The sequence below is a fragment of the Eleutherodactylus coqui genome, chromosome 1 (genome assembly GCF_035609145.1).
Source record: "Eleutherodactylus coqui strain aEleCoq1 chromosome 1, aEleCoq1.hap1, whole genome shotgun sequence".
NCBI classification, from domain to species: domain Eukaryota; kingdom Metazoa; phylum Chordata; class Amphibia; order Anura; family Eleutherodactylidae; genus Eleutherodactylus; species Eleutherodactylus coqui.
In genome coordinates this window covers 139,661,919-139,683,213 of record NC_089837.1, presented here as the reverse complement: position 1 = coordinate 139,683,213, position 21,295 = coordinate 139,661,919, and the positions used below count along the sequence as shown (strand labels likewise).

Genomic DNA, 21,295 nt, shown 5'->3' with positions numbered 1-21,295 from the left:
ACTCTACACTGTGGCTCATGTGTTTGTGCAGCGCTCACTAACATTAGACACTCGTTTCTGGAGATTTCACATTAATGAATGAAAAGGAATATACATAGCTTGTTTGTCAGTTGCTAGATCAACCTGATTTTTAAGCCTGAACTACTATATTTTATAGCCTGTGTACTTTTTGGTGTTCGTAAAATTTTGTGTCTTTAGGATTTTGAATCCAATTTATTTAAAAATATTTTTACATTTGTTTTGCTTATAAATAAGAGATTTTTGCATTGCTATAGAAGAGGTAGATACAAAATGTAAGGGTGTATTTTTTGGGGAAAAAAAAGATTTTGTGTAACCACTGGATTTCTTTCAATCAGATTTTGCATTAAAGAGCATTAGCTGGAGCATCTCTTGTGGCAACAGACTAGGTTCCAGTTGAATGAAATCGGATTAGCTGAAAATGTATTTGGACCAGTTCAAACCTTTTTCCATTACGGATACACAGAAATTAAAGGGACTTCAAGAACTCTGTTGATGGCCCATGTAAACAATACTCCCAATCTCTTCACTGGGTTGTTTAGAAGTGGTCTCCGAATGGGCATCAATGTTTAAGTCCTTTGGCCAACAACCGGCCAAAGATTTTCCATAGCAGCTTTCACATGGTGAACTTAGATATTCTAGTGAGATATTCTCCTGCTGTAAATCTCTCCAGATAAAACCAAGAAATAAAGAAATTACTAAAAGCCTATCCAGTGGCATGACATAAAATGACCACATTTTACATCGAAGCAGTCAACCGCTATTATCTGTGACACATTATCTAACATATAAAAAAAAGAACAGCAGATAAATATCAATAAAGATGATTTGTTAAGGCCCATTTACACGGAACGATGATCGCTCAAAATTCGCTCAAACGACAGTTTGAGTGACAGTTTTGAGCGATCATCTTTGCATAACTCTAAGCAGCTAATTAGCTACTTAAGAGTTAATGCAGCGGAGCGGGACATCACTGACAGCTCTGAGAACAAAGCAGCTGTTTTGTATATGCAAAGAGCTGCATTGTTCTCGGAGCTTTCAGCTGCTGTCCCACTGAGAACTGCCAGTGGAATACTAGCTGAAAGAATACTATCAGCGCTGACCGCTGAGAAAATCAGCGTGGAGTGCTGATAAGAGTCATTGCTAGAAATCACCGATGAACGAATAGTGCATGAACAGAGCATGATGGCCATGCGTTTAGAAGCAACGATTATTGCTCAAGACACGGCTTTTGAGCGATAATCGTTGTGTCTAAAATGGCTTTTGGTCAGGGAGCTGAAGGGAGTAATGTCGTATGTTAATTTGTGGATCTCACAGTTCCTTGCTCTGGCCAACATTTATTAGATCAAAGGAAAAATAAACATCTGTCTCAAGACTAACAGTCGCAGAATAATGACGGCTGCTCTATCAAGTTGGTTTTGTTTCTATGCATATAAAAGACACACTTCAATATAAATGCATTTTTTGTCAAATGACAAACCTTCACAAGTCCCTTCGGAGATCTCCAACAGGTATTTCAGTATTTCTGAGCCTCCATTGTCCTCAGGAGCATCTAGAAGAAACATCACCATGTGAAGTGACAGTATGAAACATTGCATTCATCTTTCTCCTTTTGTTGTTTAGGCTTTTACATTATACTACCAAGTTGTCAAATCAATTCATTTTTGGCAAACCAATGTTCTCTTACCGAGGTCACGCCTGAAAAGTTTTTAGAAGTAAAAAAGGCATGGATGACTACAGGGGACCTGTTGGTTGAGTGCGTTTTGTTCCAGCTTGATACTATTGAACAGCAGCACAACTAGTTTATCATCAGAAATGTCAAGGTCGTATAACAGGGATCAGTATTGGGGCCTATGGCCCAACAGTACGTATTGGATTAGGAAATTAGATGCAGAACTACATTGTGGAACGACAAACATGATTAAGAAATATGGACAGCTCACTTTATGCGCAAAGACTCAATACCTTGGAAACCTTTTTATTCAGCGCCTACTATATGCTTACTAAAGATTAAGGTGGTACTTTTACCCTTTCCAATCCAATTTGTATCCTGGTTTTCCTAGGGGGCTTACTCTTTTTCTGCCGTTATACAATGGCACTATCTGCTGGCTAAAGCCAGTACTACATGAGGTGACACGTTGGATAGGCTCAGACAGCAGAGAGGCTGGCAATATACAATAAGAGAACCCCGACGGATGTCTTCAAACATCAGAGCTGTACAGCCTTAAATCCTAATGTCTTCAGAGGTCAGACAGTGGATTGGAAAGGGTTAAAAGGGTGTTGTGCCAGTACCTTGGCTTAAAGAAAACATTGCAAATTTTGACTCAAGCCATTTTTGAGCTAAAATTCTTTTAAGTCTCTTGACAATTTTGAAAAGCATCGAAAAAGGGTAGATGTTTAGTGGGAGGGCACGTGGCCAGCAGCAGATCACAAAACGTATCAAAAGAGGAACTACACTTTTCAGAAACTTTTGACATATCAGAGAAACATGTCAAAAGTTTTGATCAGTGGGGGTTCCACTGCTGAGATCCGTGCTAATTGTTAAAATGAGGGGGCTGCCGCATTCACATGAGCGTTGTGCTCCTTTGGCTATCTTTGCAGTTTTTTGGCTCCTCCAGGCAGCAGAAGACTGCCCACATAGAGTTCTATAGAAGTACTGATCAGCTGTTCACAAGGGCCGCTGGGATAGTGACCCCCCATGATCAGCTTCCGACGACCTATCTGTTGACAGAGGCGAAAGCGCTATAAGTGTAATAACTGGCTTCAGCTTTCATCGATTTCAATGGGAGTGAAGCCCGCTATGGCACATCCTGTCCTGACTCCAATGACGACATCTGGTCTGCTGCACTGATCCCGAGTGGCGAGTCCTCAATGATTAACTATTGATGACCTATTCTGAAGGTAGGTCATGAATAGATTTGCTAGGAAACCCCCTTTAAAGAGAAGGCATTTCATTTTGTATAAAAATACTGACAAGCTAAAATATTTCAGAGGATTTTCTCATCCTAAATACACTAGTTGATGAAGGTGGTCATGATAGAATGGGGCTGTTCATGGCTACCTGTTACACCCCTACCTGCCGCATTAAAGGGGTATTCCAGAGAGGGGTGATATTTTCAGTTTACACTCATCCACTGGCTAGGTGAATACTGAGTTAGTGGGGGGGGGGGGGGGTGTCTGACTGCTGGGACCCCCACCGATCTCAAGAACAGAAGGTCCAGTTTGCCCCACTGCCAGTCACTGCTGCACCGACTAGAGTGCATTATACACTGAATGCTCCGAGGCGATGTCGCTCCATTCATTTCAGTGGAGCCGATAGAAATAGCCAAGTGCAATTTCAGTGAAAACTGAAAAAACAGACCCCCGCCCCACAATACCCTATTAATTTTAGTAGTTCAATGTAGGCTGAATAAAATTAAGATCCAACTCCATGCAGCGAACTCCTCTTCTGTCCATCCATAATAAATAATTTCATCACAACGCCCTTATATTCAGAATATATTACTACATACAAACAATGTTCTGCTCGTCTCTATATGGAGCTCTTTATTAACATCCCCAACTGCTAAGCACAGCACTGTCAGGAGAGACAGCGGGTCTCTTATCAGCGAGCGTGATAAGGGTGGTGTGTCTGAATATGAATGAGATTCCATTTCATTCATTTCAGTTGATGTTTTCCAGTTACAACATTTATTAAAATTCTACATCCGTCTTTATCTCTGTGCGCGGTTACATTTTTCGTATGGAAGCAAAGAGTTTCACAATTGCTCCATATTAAGACAATAACTCTTCAGGGTTTCTAGTGTGCACTGCTGTTTTGAAGTACCGTATACATTAAAGTCTTGCGTACAATGACATCCAGCTTGCAAAATACCAGAAAAAGTCAATCTGTAGCACGGTATGTAGACAATTATGGGAATTAGATGTCTATACTGTACTCACCCCACTGAACAGTAAAGCCATGTGCAGCGATTGCACCTGTAACTACAGGTCGAGATGGAGGACCTGGCCGGTCCGGACTTGTAGTGCAGACCAATATTTCACTCGGACTGCTACTTCCTTCAATATTTGAGGCAATAAGCTGTAGTAAAGACATTGACAGAATAAGATTGAACATTTAATCAATAACTGTAAACGCTACAAAGAAAAGCATTTCTGATATAAAAGGGGGCTATTAATGGTCAACTGTCCTAGAGACCCATTTACATGCAACGATTATCACTCAAAATTCGTTCAAATGACCCAATTTAAGCAATAATCGTTACGTATAAGTGCAGTCATCGGGCACTTTTCATTTGAACGATGATTTTAAGGTAAACTTATAATCCATCATTTAGCTACTGGAGATAAAGCAGTTTGCTTTATCTGTCAGTAGACCGCAGACTGTTATCAGCCGCAGAGAGCTGGCAGTTAGCATTGTATTCTGCGGGCACCCATACCGAGAACAATGCAGCTGTGCGCACAGCTTGGCATGTGATTAATTACAAGCTGGGCTCAGCAAACAGCTTCAGGGGGCCCATTTACATGCAAATGAAGATGATAAAGTGTTAATAGCCATCAGTGGCCATTAACCCTTTCCAATCCACTGTCTGAGGTCTAAAGACATTCTGATTTAAGGCTGTACAGCTCAGATGTTGGAAGACGTCCGTCCGGGTTCTCATACTGTATATTGCCAGCCCCTATGCTGTCGGAGCCTATCCTACGTGTCACCTCATGCAGTACTGGCTTTAGCCAGAAGATAGCGCCATTGTATAACAGCAGAAAAAACAAGGATACAAATTGGATTGGAAAAGGGTTAACACTTTATGCAAAAAGAGCGCTAAAACTTTCAATCGTTTGAAAGATTCTTTGTGTGTAAATAGGCCTCAAGTAAAATTGTCCTCATCATAGTTATTAATCCCTTCTTACTATACTAGATATGCTATTAAACAGGCCCCGTATGATCTCTGTACACTTATTATAGAATGTCAGTCTGCAATTTTTTAGCCACATTATTCTGGGAAGAAAAAAAAAAGAAAAACACATGCAAGATAAAGCGCGATGCCCTGATACAAGATATGGCAAAACTCCTTTTCCTGAAAGTTTCCTTCCCGCTTAATAGAGGTCTACACATAACAATGCCTTATTCTAAATGACTATCTCCAACATATTGCATCAGATAGCTTATTTTCTGTATTACATTTTTTTAAGGTGTACAATAGATAGAACACAAATGAACAAAACCTCGACATAAAATAAATAGGCACAGCCATGCTACTGGATTTCACAAATGAAGAATCACATAAAAGACAGGAAAACAAGACAATACCAAAAAACGACGCAATACCAAGAAACTATACCAAACAGCGCCATCTGGTGGTAGGCCAGCAATTCAGGACTCTTCTAGAACACTCACCCTAAATTTGTATTGTGTGCTTCTTTGGAGATTATTCACAGTACATGTTAATTCTTCTCCAGTGTATGTAGGTTGAAATACACTGTCCTAAAAAGATAACATAGGGAACGATATGAGAAGCTTTACTGTACCAAATGAAATGTATCTAACTACACATTATAAAGTTATATTAAATGTAGAGCAAAAATAGCGTTAGTCAGAAAATCTATGAGATGCGAAATTCACTTGTATAAAGAAAAGACAAAAGTATCACAGAGGGGATACCTTTATAGGCTAACCAGGAAAGTCATATTTGCAAGTTTTCGAGGCTACTTAGCCTTCTTCATCAGGCTGGTAGCACTCTGATAACTGTCAGAACGGGAGCGGTAGGAGATTAGGTGAGCTGAATATGTCTTTTTTTATGTTCTTATACTATGCTGAGAAGGTGCCAAAATCTGTTTTTCCGCTAGACAACCCCATTGACCTACTGACTCACTTCCAGGTTTAATGCCAATAACAATGGCACCATTTGGGAATGAACTGTCTTGAGAACAAATTATTCAATTGCACAAAAAAATACACAAGTACTAGCACACAACGATTAGGAAGTCACTGTTATTAGGTCCGAACACCAGATAAAAAATCCAGATATTCAAAAAGATGGGCTTATAACAAGCTCAGTGAAACCTTCAGGCCCTCGCTGTATAACGGTACTTGCACCTTCTGATGAAAGAATTTGAGAAAAGTACAAACGAATCACCGAGCAAGTGCCTCACACCTCGTAAAATCTGCCAAGTCAGGCTGCAGTTACAGTTTCATTGCACACACTAAGAAGAACCCTGCATAGAAGTGAAAGGCATTGCTATTGCCTACGCAGAAAGATATTGCTAAAGTCAAAGCACACGCAAGCCCGTTTACCTTTTGGCCAAGGCTCATCTTGTTAAATTACAACATTTTTGGTAATCCATACTCTGGTCGGAAGAGACAAAAGTAAGGCTGCTTTCTAACTAAAGAGTACTGTGAGAAATGTTTAGTCCCCACAGTGAAATATGGCAGTGGTAAGGACAATATACACATACATATAAGGGGTGGACAAAAATATGGCAACACCATCTGAAATTCATGGGATTTTAATCATTAGGACTGAGCTGCCCTTTGGTAAGAGCTTTCCCACCAAATTTGTGATTACTTAACCTCTTGCCCTGCTCTGGATGGTTTTGGGAGACAGCTGGTAACAGCAGCTGATTGACTCAAACCCATGACCAATGGAAACTAGTTGCTCGGGCAACTGCTGCAGCCATTGGAGGAACACCATAGAGGAACAACTGCAGGTAATATACCCCCATTCCTGTCCTGTCCAGAATTGTGTCCAAAAAGTAGCTTTAAATGGGCATCTTTGAGTGCTAGAAGTGTTAGAATGAAGCTCCATCGATCCATCATGCATTCTCAGAAAGAGAAGATGTGATCCTCGCTGCACACCCTGGGTCACTGAGCATTTTTTTTTTTACATGACAATGACTCCAAACATTCCTCCAAGGCTAATGCTACATTCTTAAAGAAGAAGGTGAAAGTGCGTTGGATAAGTCCCCTGAGCTCAAGACTATTGAGAAAGTGCAGCACTTCCCATCAACCATGAAGGGAGTTAAGGTCATTCTTCAGCTGTGGAACACAATAGATGTGACAGTATGTTCTGAATGTGTACAGTCCAAGCCAAGAATGGAAAGTACAATGCTATAGTTAAAATTAACAGAAGACGTACTAAGTGCTATTATGTTGCTTATTTGTAACATTTAATGAAGAGTATACTTACTTTTACAACCATGGATTACAGCAAAGTTGCTTACTTTAGTCATTCCGACGATATTAATTATATATTTTTATGTTCTCATTAAGCATAATGTGCAATAAACTACAAGTTTGTCATCCTGAACTTTAATGGCGATCATTAAGAGATAGAAACCTATCTTTTGGTTTAAAGAGGGTGTACTCATTTATGCTGAGTACTTGCTTGGTACACTATACGCTAATAAGACTAGAGTAGCATTACTTAATATAGTACGAAGAGGAGGACGCTGAAGAACACACCGGCTGGACGCAAGGTAACCTAGATACAGGTCTTATTACATCTTTCCCCATCTCATGCAATTCCTTACCACCAGAACTATCAATCATACCAGTAATTAAGACGTCCACAGTTTTCACGCTCTAACACTCACAAGTCCAACATTGTCTTGGGGTAAACAGGACATAAGAAGGGGGCGACTCTAGAACCCAAAGTTGAAAATAAAAACAAAAAAAACTTTAGTCCAACATTTAAAAAGCAAAATATTTGCTGAACGTTCTTCACCTCGAGTGAGTCTTAGGCCTTAGTCACACGGGCGTTTTTTCACGCGATTTGCGATCGCATGACGGATGCGCATCCGCAAATCGCGTGACCGCTGCGCGCAAGTCGCCCGCAAATCGCCCGAAAATCTGCTCCTAGCCGCGTTTCATTAGAAACGGGCCGGAGCTGTCCAGCGCATTGCATTCAATGGAGACGGCAATAGAGCCGGCTCCATTTAAAGCAATGCGCTGCGGGCGAGCCCGGGATGAATTGTCGGGAAGGGCTTAAATATATAAGCCCTTCCCTGCAATTCATCCTAAAAGGTGTAAAAATAAAAAAATATATATATACTCACCTTCTCCCGGCAGCCGGAGCTCCGCGAGGCCGTCCTGCAGTGGGTGTGAAGGGGGTGTGAGTCAGACCTGCCCCCTGATTGGCTCAGCGCTGAGCCAATCAGAGGCATGTCTCACTCACACCCATTCATGAATTCATGAATGGATGTGAGTCAGACCTGCCCCTGATTGGCTCAGCGCTGAGAGGCAGCAGTCACTCACCCATTCATGAATTCATGAATGGGTGTGTGAGTGAAACCTGCCTCTGATTGGTCAGGGCTGTGACCAATCAGAGGCAGATCATTCAGCAGGCGGGGATTTTAAAGCCCCGCCGGCTGAATAGTGCCGAGAAGCAGTTCAGGAGAACTGACAGCGGCCGCGGCTGGACTCCGGCTGCAGCGGAAAGGTGAGTATATAATTTTTTTTTATTTTAACACATTTTAGGATAAATTGCAGGGAAGGGCTTATATATTTAAGCCCTTCCCGACAATTCACCCCGCGCACGCCGGCAGCCCATTGCTTTCAATGGAGCGGCTGTATTGCCGGCTCCATTGGATTCAATGGGCAAACATCGTTCTTCTCTGCCACAGCTGTTACAGCTGTGGCAGAGAAGAATGATTTGTCTTCTATATGTTCTCAATGGGGTCGGCGCTGCTACCGCCGGCCCCATTGAGCGCATATACAGAAGAGAACAGGAATCACAGATCGCAGATAGGTGCGATCAGCGATTTCTGTTCTATAATTTATCGGACGAGCGCATAAAAAGCGCTCATGTGTCCGATACCATTGCAAAGCAATGGTTTTATAAAATCGCCGGACGCATGCGCAAATCGCGGCTAAAAACGCCCGTCTGACTAAGGCCTTAGTCATAGCAGGGTCCGTATATACAGAATAACTTCTATATTCACTCCATACTTTTTTTTTTAATCTTGGAAAAGTTTTTGATTTTAATTTCACATTGGAGTACTGGAGTCATATGTCCTGTTTACCTATGCCCAAGGCCAACATGGTGATTCAGTCCGTGAACCTGCAAATGTACTGGAGATGTCTGGACGATGGTGAACTGTTTCATAGAAATTTAATTTTGTGGTTTGCTGTCTCTGGGTAACATTTATTTCAGAACAGTCTATCAAACCGCACATCCAGGCCCTCACTACGTCCAGCCACCTCCACCTCAAAGAGCGGGTTCATATCATAAAAAGGCTGCAAATCCATTATACTTTTTGGCAATGTATTTTCCATTCCTGGTTTTATTTAGGCCTCATGTCCATGGGCGGGTCGAATTCCACACGCGGGAGCCTGCAGCGAGATCCGACCCTGCTGCGTCCAAAGACACTCTTTTATTACCTGTGTGGGTCTTCTGCGGACCTGTCTGAGTCTTCTGCCTCCACGTCCGGATCTTCTTTCTTCTGTACTGTGGATGTGTAGTACATTTTTTTTGAACCCCTGCTTTCCCGGGGATCTGCGGGTGTCAGCTGCGGGTGTGCCGCAAATCGGACAGCTTCCATTGACTTCAATAGAAGCCGTTTGTGCAGGATGCGCAGCAAAATGGAGCATACTGCGATTTGTTTTCCATACCAATCACAGCCAGTGAATGACATCATTGAATAGCTGTGATTGATTCATTGAGCACCGGCTCTGATTGGCTGAGCCATGGTACTCGTGAGCCAATCACAGCAATCTCATACTGGAGGTGGAGTATTCAAGCCTCATTACCAGGAAGAGAATGCTCGCTCACCGCTGAAGACTACGCAGGAAAATTAGACACTATGCCTCTTTTGGGGCAAAAATTAATATAAGACCGTGCCTTATTTTTGGGGAAACACAGTAGCTGTCTGATGAAGAGGTCTGCAAATCTGAAAACACTTTACATTGCTGGCTCTAATATCAAAAAATAAAGTATCTTTGGATTCTACACTTTTTACACCTTATTGGCAAAAAACCTGTGATCGACTATTATCTATATACCGTGCACCAGGCGCTTATCCACTCTCTATCTACAAAAGGTTGTGCTGCTCTCCACTACTTTTTATTACCTATAGGTCGTGCCAGAGTCCTAAGTTTTAATTTCCTCACCTCCATTCCTGGTTCCAATGTACAGATACTGATTCAAATACCTGACAAATTACTGCTGTGGTAAGTGGATGTATATATGCATATATATAAGGAATTTATACCGTACAGTGTTAATTTCTGCATGTATGTATATATCTCCAATGGGCAGGAAAGTAAAACGTATGATATATATATACACACACACACACACACACACACACACACACACGTTTTTACCCATCTGCCTGTTGGCTTTTATTGCAACAGAACTAGAAAATAAGACACTGGATGGTATACATTTTTTTGAGGCTCTTAAACACTTCTGCTCTTCAGCCTCATAGGTACACAAGCCAGTACAGGCAGTTTGATGGGTAATTCTCTTTACACCAAGAGGCACTGACATATATTGCCTCTACTAGACTTTTCTAAATCATTCATTGCTTCAACATGAAAAACAAGAAAAGGCGAGCACTTAAAACGTACGGTATCCTCCTGAATCTCCAGCGTGTATGAAATCACCTCTTCTGGAAAACATCCCTCTGGCCTCGTCCAGTGGAGACTTATCCATGTAATTCCAGCTCGAATAAGCTTTGGTGCTGTGGGTGTAGGAGGGATATTGCCTGATGTGTAGTACACAACCTCTTGGCTGTACTCACTATGAATAGACAAGAGACACATGAATGAGTTTGTTGTTACTATGCATTTCTTAATTAAATCAAACATTTATTTAATTATGGTGGTTTACTCAACACTGCAAGCAGGGGACATTAAGTGAAATCTCCTCTTACAAACTAACCAGTCATGAGAGGACACCTCATCCAGACAAGTTAAGCAATGAGAACAAGAAACCGACTATATTATTCCCACTCTCACAGATCCTCCTCTTCTACCTCTGTGACTAATATTTGGATGTTTCCTATTTACTCAGATTATTTTCTGCAACAGTGATGCTCAAAATACAGTTCTCACTTGATGTAGATCTATGAGGTTTTAATGGTCCGGAAGAAATCACAAGGGTTCCCTGTGAAGTGATTTACTGAGAGTGCTTAGGTATGTAGCATCAACTCAAGTTTTGCATGCCATAATTAGTGCAGATCATGGCATGCAAAGACCTAAGTGGTGGAGATTAGGGGGTTCTCTGAGCTCTGTCCTTCTGTGTATAGCAGCCGTTGCCCTGATCATGATCATATACGCACAATAGCCCATGCAATCCACAATGGGGCATGTTCAACATAATGAAGCTGCTGCCTGTCGTACCTGATGAGTTTACTAAGAAATTGGATTGTTTATACAAATTGGATATCCACTCTGTGTGGGAGTATACACCAAGCAGCCACCCCCCTCTATATTAAGAGGCTGTGTGAGTGGCTGTCTCATCGGTGTCCCTCACAGGTGTAATTAGCTCCCTCATTTGGTAGTCTGCTACCTGCATGTTGAGGGGATACTGACTAAGGAGGGCAGATAAGTGTAAGTATATGGCCATTTTCTGTGATTGTGTGTGTGTAAATGGGGCTTAAGTCTCTTCTTGTGCGCGGATTCTTATTAGCTAACTGCACGATAGCGAGAATCACTCCCCTGCCTGTATACAAGATACAGGTGGGACTGAGCGTGTGTGACCTCCAATACTGAACACATTAGGTGGATGTTCTGAAAGAAAATCAAAGGAACACTAGGGGGGGCTATAGCAAGCATATAAATGCAATACCTAGACGAAGGAGCATTTTTGTTTAAAGGACACACCAGAGAAACTTTTAGTTAAATTCAGCTCTTATAGTAATAAATAGAGGAGAGTCACTTCTGGGACACAGAAGATGTCATAGCATACAGCTAGTCCAAATGATAGTCACGTGAAAAAATGGAGGACTGAAGTGGAGCCAAAATCTCAGCAATGTAGTGATCAGCAAGTATGTCAACGGCCCTAACATGCTCTCTATGGCAATTGCACCCCAGGGAAATTACAAAGCTTTCCCCGAGTAAAGCTTGAAATGATTCCAATTGAAAAATATGTTATATTTCACATGATCCAAAAGAGGAATTTAATGTTTAATTGCGGGACAACTCCTTTAAGTGTTGATGGTGTGTCCTTCTAAAGTGAAACCCCAGGTGACAGTACTACCATCATTTTTTAAAATAAATGCCATCTAATTCTATCTCCTTGAGCTTGTTCTCATACCCACTCTTTATCCTCTACCAAACAGCAACTAAATAATAAAATAATCCCTTTAATAACTTATGATCCATGCTACATACAGCCTTGGGGACCCTCTTCCAGAAAATGCTGGACACATAAAATACAGCTAATGCTAGAGACACTACTGGACTGCTACTGGAGCATGGGTATACAGCAGTGGTGATACGTATTGCTAGTCAACCGCCCAAACTAATGTATATGATATGTCGCCTTGCAAGCCAGGCCTAAAGAATTCAGTGCTACAGTCAAGTCTTTCATTTACCTTGATTTCTGGCATGTTCATGCAATGCAGTCAAAATAACCTATTTTCATAACACAGAAAAAGCCTTCAGAGTTGGCTTTCCTTATCGGATTGCTCTCCAGACAGCTCTGAAAATGAGTTCTGATTGTTCACAACTATCCCTTAATTAAACTTCCATGACCTAAGTTTTACATTTTTTCAAACACCAACACAGTGTCAGGAAAACCTTTTACTTGCCAATTATTTCTAATCCTTTAGCCAGTCATGCAAGGAGGCCGCCTTTACATAACTTTTAAAACCTGCCCAATTTACCGGGACTATTTAAATCCCATTTACCACCCTTTAATTGGTTTCATTATTTTTAAGCTATTTAACAAAAAGAATGTTACATCAAAATATCTTTGTGTTTTACCCTTTAATGTAATTGTCAAGAGCCAAAGAACTGACCAGGAGAGTTAGTGTCATAGATACCAACAGTAATTTCATGCATTATGATCCTGAATGTGTGTTTGGAGTCTGTGAGTGGCTACTAAAGTAACAGGATCCCTCCTGATTAGCAGAGTTATGTTGAATACAGTTTTCTGGTCTCAAAGTTAAAGGGGTTGTCCCGCGGCAGCAAGTGGGTCTATACACTTCTGTATGGCCATATTAATGCACTTTGTAATGTACATTGTGCATTAATTATGAGCCATACAGAAGTTATCAAAAGTTTTATACTTACCTGCTTTGTTGCTGGCGTCCTCGTCTCCATGGTGCCGACTAATTTTCGGCCTCCGATGGCCAAATTAGCCGCGCTTGCGCAGTCCGGGTCTTCTGCTGTATTCAATGGAGCCGCTCGTGCAGAATGCCGGCTCCGTGTAGCTCCGCCCCATCACGTGCCGATTCCAGCCAATCAGGAGGCTGGAATCGGCAATGGACCGCACAGAAGAGCTGCGGTCCACGGAGGGAGCAGACCCCGGCGGCCATCTTCAGCAGGTGAGTATGAAGACGCCGGACCGCCGGGATTCAGGTAAGCGCTGTGCTGTTTGTTTTGGGGGGGGGGGGGGTTAAAAAAAAAAAAAAAACCCGTTTCGGTGCGGGACACAACCCCTTTAACGGAAATGGGTGTTCTGGACCTCCTAAAATGCAGCCCCATGTATGGATCTGCAAAAGCAACCCCAGTCTCTCAAAAACAAATCAGTCACATGCTTTACATTCCAAACACTGGCCAAAATTTTTTTATGGACAGTCTGTAACTTTATGCATGACCTATAACATTATGGACGGCTGACTCTGCCCTGCTGGTCACTCATCTGCACCTTTTGAACTGGATTACTTTAAAAAGAGGTCTTTCAGGACTTAAATATTTTAGGACCTTCCCATTAGTCTGTCCTAGGATACGTCATCAATATTGCATCATAGGGGTCTAACTAGGAGTGCCCTTAATCAACTAAATGAAGGAGCTGCCGGAGCGTCACATCCCCTTTATTGTATATCCAAGCACAGCACCACTCATACAGTTGTGGCGGAGACTGGTGCTGCAGCTCAGTCTTGTTCTCTTGACTTACACTGATCAGTAGGGCTGCAGCTGATAAAATACTTGTAGCCCATGAATATTAAAGTTCCAGAAAACACCACCCTCTAATATTGATTATCAAAATACAAATCTTGATGAAATTATTAGCTACTAGAGTACTATACACCATGGGATACATGCAAAATACAACTGACTTGAGAAGACATAGGTAGTAAGGTAAAGCAGGCATATGTATACACTTACCTTTTCCCAATATCATTGCGTGCTGATACTCTAAATGTATATCCCATTGCCGGGCACAATTTTGTCAGCTTACAGTGCCTTTGGTTCCCCGTGTAACACTCTCTGAACACACTATTTCGTTTTCCCTGAATGAAAGGAAAAAAACATCTCCTATTCATTTCATTGTTCATTTCACTTATTCAATTTGCATTTCATATATTTATGTCTAATCATGGCTACGTTCAGTATCAACCAACGTCTATTTGAAAAGGTCAGTCCCTAGGACCTAGTCAGTAGTATTTATAAAATGTCTTGAATCAAAGGGGCACACAAAAGTATAAAATACAAAAGTATAAAGACAGATTGTACATTAAAAATACATTTGTCATTGAAAGGGTTAAGAAATATGAAATGGTGGTGGGAGTAATTTTCCCTTTGTAAGGTAAATAGTTTCCGATCTGTTCTTGAACAGGAAAATCTGCATCCGTGAATAAAATGTACTCCCTGAGTGCAAAGCTTGTGCAGTCTTTAGAGCAGTGGTTCCAAAACTTTCTGAAGGTGCGACCCACTTTTGGGCAAGAATTTTGTTTGCGACCCCTACCACTATCCTTGGCCCCATTTGAAATTATATTTAAATACTTCGCATATCATCCAGTTACCCAGTAGCCAAATTTGTTTATCTTTACTTTCTGGACTTTCGAACATGTTCAAGAGCTTGCGCCATTCATAGCTAGACGCCACTGGAGTCTTCAGGAAACAATTCAACTGTGTGTGGGCAGAAAAGCGCAATGACATTATTTCCGGTCTATGTTATACTGTTGTGCAACAAGTGTAATATTGCATATTAAATGACTAGTATGAGCTATTGTATATGCATTTGGTTAAAGATGGATATATATATATATTTTTTTTTTTTGTGCTTTTGTGAATCCTCTTGTGACCCCCAGCTCTTTAAAACTTTTCTTGAGAGCACAGAAGCCCACCATGCAAAAGGGAAGAAAACATAAGCTGTGTTATTGATTGCTCTCTTCTGAACTAGGTTTACGTTCATGCTTATTGCATTCACCGGTTGACCGTGTACTGTCTGTGTTTACATCCTGTTTCTATCTAATGAGCCTAACAGATGAGAGGCTTTGGGGCCCATCTCTTGGCTTTTACTACACCACACAGTTCGTATTTTTTATGTTGCAAACCCAACTAACCAGTAAAGCAAAAAAGCTAAGAAAAAAGGGCAAAGATTTTATTTTGTAACAAGGAGCTTTACGCAGCTTAAATATCCACTGATCTCTTCTTCACTTCAGGTAGTAATCGTGATTTATTTGATAAGTAGGTGTAAAGCTCATAAATCTGCTCAATTCTTATGGACCTAAAGAGTGGACATTAAACTTTCTACTCCCACCCATAGGAGTCTGCAGACTTTGTTTTAAAGTCTTATCTACTTAATAACATTATACTGATCCCAAAAATATTTGGTAAAAGTGTTCATCCAGTAAAGTTGGTCAAACACCTGGAGATGTCACATCCACATGTTTACCCCCATACATTACATCTAAAGCTGGCATGAAACATCGTTAGTGGTATGACAATTTCAAGAGGATTCAACAACAGTCATGTGTCTATAGGGAGAGCTGACCGTATTCCCCTGATCTCCCATGCATTTACAGGAAAAGCTTCCCAATTCAGCATGATCAGAAGTGAGTTGTGAAAGAGAGCTGTCAGATAACAATTATAATATGTCTATTTCTAAATTAAAGAGGACCTCTCCACACTCCTGATATTTCCGTGACTTGTATTCTCCATGAATCAATATTTCAGGTGCATCTTCTCTAAGAGTGGCACATTGTGACATTCCTTCTTAAAATGTATGAATACACTGACAACTGGCCATTACTGCTTGCCAAGGAGGTGTGCCGCTGGACACTTTGCCTCTGTTAGCACTGATTAGAGATGGTTCAAGAACATGGCTCTAACTAGGAACAACAGAGGAGTGCATAGCATTGTGTCCTACGAAAAAAATGCTCCAAAACAGTTTTATCATGGGGAATTCAAGTATTTGTTAACACAGAAAGAGCTGACGGGTCCAGTTTAAGGGAAAGGCTGCCACCATATCTGGTCAATTTTACTTTGATCAGAAGAAAATGTATATTTTAGCACAAGACTTGCATAGCACATATCTGCAGGGAAAAAAATACAAATCGCTAATTAGCAATTGTTTTAGCGATAACTGTTGCATCTAAATGTGCGTTCATCATGTGCTTTTTGGGCACTGCTAGCTGATTGTTAAATTCAGTCCAACCTAAAAATCAGTCAGCCTTATCAGCAGTTCTCCACAGGGAGTGCTCATAGCATTGTTTCCCCCTGGAGAACACAGAATCTGAACACAGATAATAGTCCTCCAGCTATTAACTGCATTCAGGGAAGGCTTCATTTGCACACTTAATTGCTCTTAATAGCTGAGTAGCTACTTAATAGTTTATGCAAAATGATCACTCACTGTCATTTGAGCGATCATCTGCTGGTGTAAATGGGCCTTAATAGCAATTAGTGCCTATTAGTACTTTATGCAAAACGATTGCTGATCTGTCAAGCTTTTGAAAGATAGGTGTGTGTAAATGGGCCTTAAGTGCTAGCTACTAGGAGTCTACCTTCCATATAATTATCCACTGTTTGTCCTCAAGTGAGGTCTGTCTGTAGTAAAAAACTAAACAAAACATAGGGAGTGAAGAAGGGTGATGACTCATGGTACTTATAGAAGCCTATGGAGAGGAGAGGAGAGGCGATGGGAGGGGGGCGGGAAGAGTAGGAGGTAAACAGAAGTAAAGAATCTCACAGACCAGGTAACTAATAAGCGATTTACAGCTACTGGAATCATAACTACACTACTCAGTACTTCTCTAGCATCCTCAATGATGCTGTTTTCAATGTGTGTGTGATACAGAGAGTTAGGAAGCAGAATCTGATGTTTTCTCCATGTGTGGTGTATAGAGCCATCATAGCAGCAGTTTCTTCTCACCAGCTCAGAAAATTGGGGAGAGCGCCTGCAGAGGGATGAATTGGTGAGAAGTGCAGGATACAAGTTTTATAATAGTCAGAAATACTAGTATGCCTTGATAGCTTATGAATGTGAGTACTTTATAGCAGAGAAACACCATAGTCCTGCAACTCTTTTTAGAAGCATGCACATGGTGTGGCAAATCAGCGTGAGTCTGGTAATGAATCGAGAAGGGCACAAGGGCAAATATCGGATGAATTCCTAATACCTTTCCTGCTCAGGCATGTATTCTTACCTCATCCCACTGTAAAAGGTAGCTGGTGACTTTTGAACCATTATCAACTGGAGTCTGAAATAACAGCAGAATACTTTATTAATTCAATATACCACATGCTGATAACACCAAACCAAATTGTAAAACACTATAAGAGACATGGAGGGGGGAGAACACTGGGGTTGTGAGGTATATCATATAGTCAGACAAGTAGATGGATGAGAATTACCTTCCACTGTAGTGTTAGTGAACTTTTGGTCCTGTGGGACAGTTTAGGTGGGAAGGGACATTCTGGTGCACAGCTGTGAGTGGTGAATGTGATGGGTTCTGAACACGAGCCTTTTACAGATTTATTTGCTGTATAGACCCTAAGACAGATGAACGTTAGACCATGTTAAACAAGTGACCTTAAACAGACATGTAGGCACATTGTATATACTGCTGACAAAACCTATTCGAGAGAGAAAATCTTTAGTGGTGTCAGAAGAAAAAAATATTTGCGAGATGAAACAAAATTAGGTACTAAATTGTCAATGCCAGGTTACGCTCCATGACGCCAACACCGTGCATCAAAAAATGTATCTCACAGATATTTATCCAACGACAATATAAATATTGCCATAATGAACACATTTCGTATCTACTGATCTTGTTTAGTCCTCATGCATAGGGGCGATATTCCCAAGCGACTTATGTCCGATTGTGATATGGATGGGACTCACATGGGAAAATAACAAATTCATTTGCATAGGTTCATGCACATGAGCAATTTTATCGTTGAGTTTGCAAAATTGTTGCATGTCCTACTATTGCATGAGAATAAGACATATAATATGCGGTGTCCTGTCCCGTGCAATGCAGCTTGCGCCCCAGTAATGCACAGGGCCTAAGGATCAACCAGCATGACTTTATGAAAAAGACGTTGAGCCAAAGCAATCTAGTTGCCTTCTACGGGGTAGTAAAAGAGCCTGGATGTAATATGCTTACATTTTTCTAAAGCATTTGATACTGTTCATCCAATACAATTACTGCATGTTAGTTGGGTTACCTAGTTCTCAAGTATTAACCCTTTGCAATCCAATTTTGTATTCAGGGTTTCCTAGGGGGCTCTCTCTTTCTGCCAATATACAATGGCGCCATCTGCTGGCTAGAGCCAGTACTGCAGTATGTGACATGCTGGGGAGGTCCCCCGACAACAGAGCGGCCAGTAATCTACAGTAAGAATACCCTGCCAGACGTCTTCCAACACCGGAGCTGTACAGCCTTCAATCAGAATGTCTTTAGACGTCATAAGTGAATAGTAGTGGACATGTGATATATCATTACGATGGCAACATCATTGACACCTGAGAGCACGCAGGTCCAGTGGGGACTACCGGCACACGGTGGGCACGAAAATTAGATTAATAATTAGATTACAAAACTTTTTCATTTTTCCTACAGGTTTTGGCCACTATGTGTGAATATCTGAATCTGAAGCAACCCAATGAAAAGCCATCTATAGGTAAAGCATTTTTATCTTCTGGAAAAAGCCCTGTACGGATTGTATTATGGTAGCAAAACTCTAACTCAAAGTAGGAAAAGTTATTGGACATATTTTGAAACTTTCTTAGCGGACCACAACTGAGTAAGCAGGGTGTGTATGTGGCAAGTCCTGAATGATAGATTTACGATGAGGAACATTGAAACTACTATTTGCAGGCTCTCAGTGCTTGATCACGTGTATATAAAACTGCTTGCCTTTTCACAACTGATCTGCTTACACGCCACTATTACTTTGAAAAGATCACGAGATCAAAAAGTGTTATTTCTCCTTTTTCGTTTTGTACATGACCGATGTATTGTGATAGACATTGTTATCGCTTTCCCAGCTCAGGTGCCAGAACAACAAGACAATAACTCACCTGACGTGGTAATCTGTTGCCGGCCTGAGGTCTTTCAAATGACACTCTAATTCTTCTCCACTGCAGAGACAAATTACCCATTGAGAGTGAGCGAGAGGAAGGATGAAGGTAATACAGGCTAGTGCCCTCAGCTGTGATATCATCATCAATACAAGATACGAGAGATATGGAGTCAGACCTGGAAATATTCCTAATGTATGTGACATATTGCAGGCAGCACAGACCTTTTACATGGTTGCAGCTGGTTTGCAGAGAATAGCTAGTTCTCAGAATGAAAGTTCATTGAGTACACAGTGTTCTCATGCACATTAAAAGTATTCTCTTTATTACCTCTAGAAATAAAATGCATGCATGCTATACTGGTCTTGGCTACCATATAGCTTGCAGCTTATTACCTGTAAACAATCTTATATTTCCCATCTCTCCCTTTGTCTGACAAAGCAAGCTCATAACTACAGGAATAGGACAGGCCGTTACTGGACTTGTCTCCACTTGGATACCCACTGGCGGGGGACCAGGATACTAAAGCTGTTCTGGACTGAATATTAGAGACCTGGAAGACAAAAGGAAATAAAAACACCCATTATTTTTGACATGACCAATAATTATTATTATAATTTGTTACCACTTACAATCTCCAGTGCTACCAATACATACCATTCAGTAAATGTAGATATATTTTCCTTGAAGTTTACTCATCTATAGTAATTTTCAATAGGAATTATAGGCGGATATTTTCCCACCACTTTCATGGCATAAACAACTCATTAAGCTATATAAATGTAAGCACACCCCCCCCCCCCCCCCCCCCGCCACACACACACACACTCCCTGATCCTGTAAATGGGGGCGGTTACACAAACTCCTATTCTAGTTACTGATGATTAGACAGCTCCTATCACACAGTTCATACAACATACTCATGGTCTCCGCTTATTTTGGAGAATGAGGATACTGTTCTCCTATCAGACAGCAAGAGTCTATGAGCCTCTCTTCAGCTGTGGAGGATGTATGAGCCCATTTCTGAGTGCTTCCACCTACTTTGTTTTAGTGATTGGTGGGGTCGTCTCAGCCCCTGGCCTTTTACAGAATAAAACTTCCAAAATGGCAATAGGACAAGTCAGAAATTCTTTAAAATGACTGTTAAACCTTAGAGCAAATCTCCGGTTTCAGCACAAAATTCTGTCCCGGTACCAGAGGAGGTATATGACCTGCAGTTGTCATTCTCTGCAGTTCCTCTGATCCATTGGGTCCCATTTTCAGCTGTCCAAGATCACCAATGCAATCTTCAGACTATTTAAAACACACAGGACATTTGAAGTCTTAGACTACCAATGTACTATCCCTGCTCTCATTGGCCACAGCTGCTCATGTGATCAGCACTAGCCAATCAGAGAGCAGTCTGCATTAGGTGGTTAGAAAATCGTATCAGCCATCTTCCATCCAAAAGCTGGGCAGCTGAGCGGAAACTGAACAGTCAATGAGGTCTGTTTGGTGCTGTTCAGTTCTGTCCTGAGATGGAGCAGGAAAGTGGAGCTGGAGCGCTGATGTGAAACTGCCTTTACCCACTCCTTTCTCATATACTGTATAGGTCTGTCAGCATCCATCATTTTGTAACACCTCTTGATGTTTGTTAGTGTGTAGTACTCTATACGTCCTGTATATTTGTCAGCATTCTACCAAGTCCCTATTATAAATGTCCGAGTAGCAATTACATTGGATTTATCGCAGATTTAGAGATGCCATAAAAGTAGCTAACTGCAAATAATCCAACCTTCCTTCCCATGTCTCCAGTTCAAGCATATGGATCAGAATAGCATATTGTGCACAAGGCCTAAAACCTATACCACATA

At 41.3% G+C, this 21,295-nt stretch overlaps 1 protein-coding gene across 2 annotated transcripts in view; it reads right to left on the bottom strand.

The window, feature by feature from the left end:
• The window catches only part of FNDC3B (fibronectin type III domain containing 3B), a 280,111-nt gene that overhangs the window by 69,594 nt on the left and 189,222 nt on the right, over positions 1 to 21,295 (bottom strand). For both annotated transcript variants that reach the window (XM_066601243.1, XM_066601235.1), the window contains exons 8-16: positions 19,838 to 19,995; positions 19,443 to 19,502; positions 17,768 to 17,906; positions 17,560 to 17,613; positions 14,294 to 14,418; positions 10,586 to 10,757; positions 5,414 to 5,500; positions 3,961 to 4,099; positions 1,499 to 1,570 (exon numbers count right to left, since the gene is read on the bottom strand). In XM_066601243.1, coding sequence (XP_066457340.1) covers positions 1,499 to 1,570; positions 3,961 to 4,099; positions 5,414 to 5,500; positions 10,586 to 10,757; positions 14,294 to 14,418; positions 17,560 to 17,613; positions 17,768 to 17,906; positions 19,443 to 19,502; positions 19,838 to 19,995 — 1,006 coding nt within the window. The remainder of the gene's footprint in view (positions 1 to 1,498; positions 1,571 to 3,960; positions 4,100 to 5,413; positions 5,501 to 10,585; positions 10,758 to 14,293; positions 14,419 to 17,559; positions 17,614 to 17,767; positions 17,907 to 19,442; positions 19,503 to 19,837; positions 19,996 to 21,295) is intronic.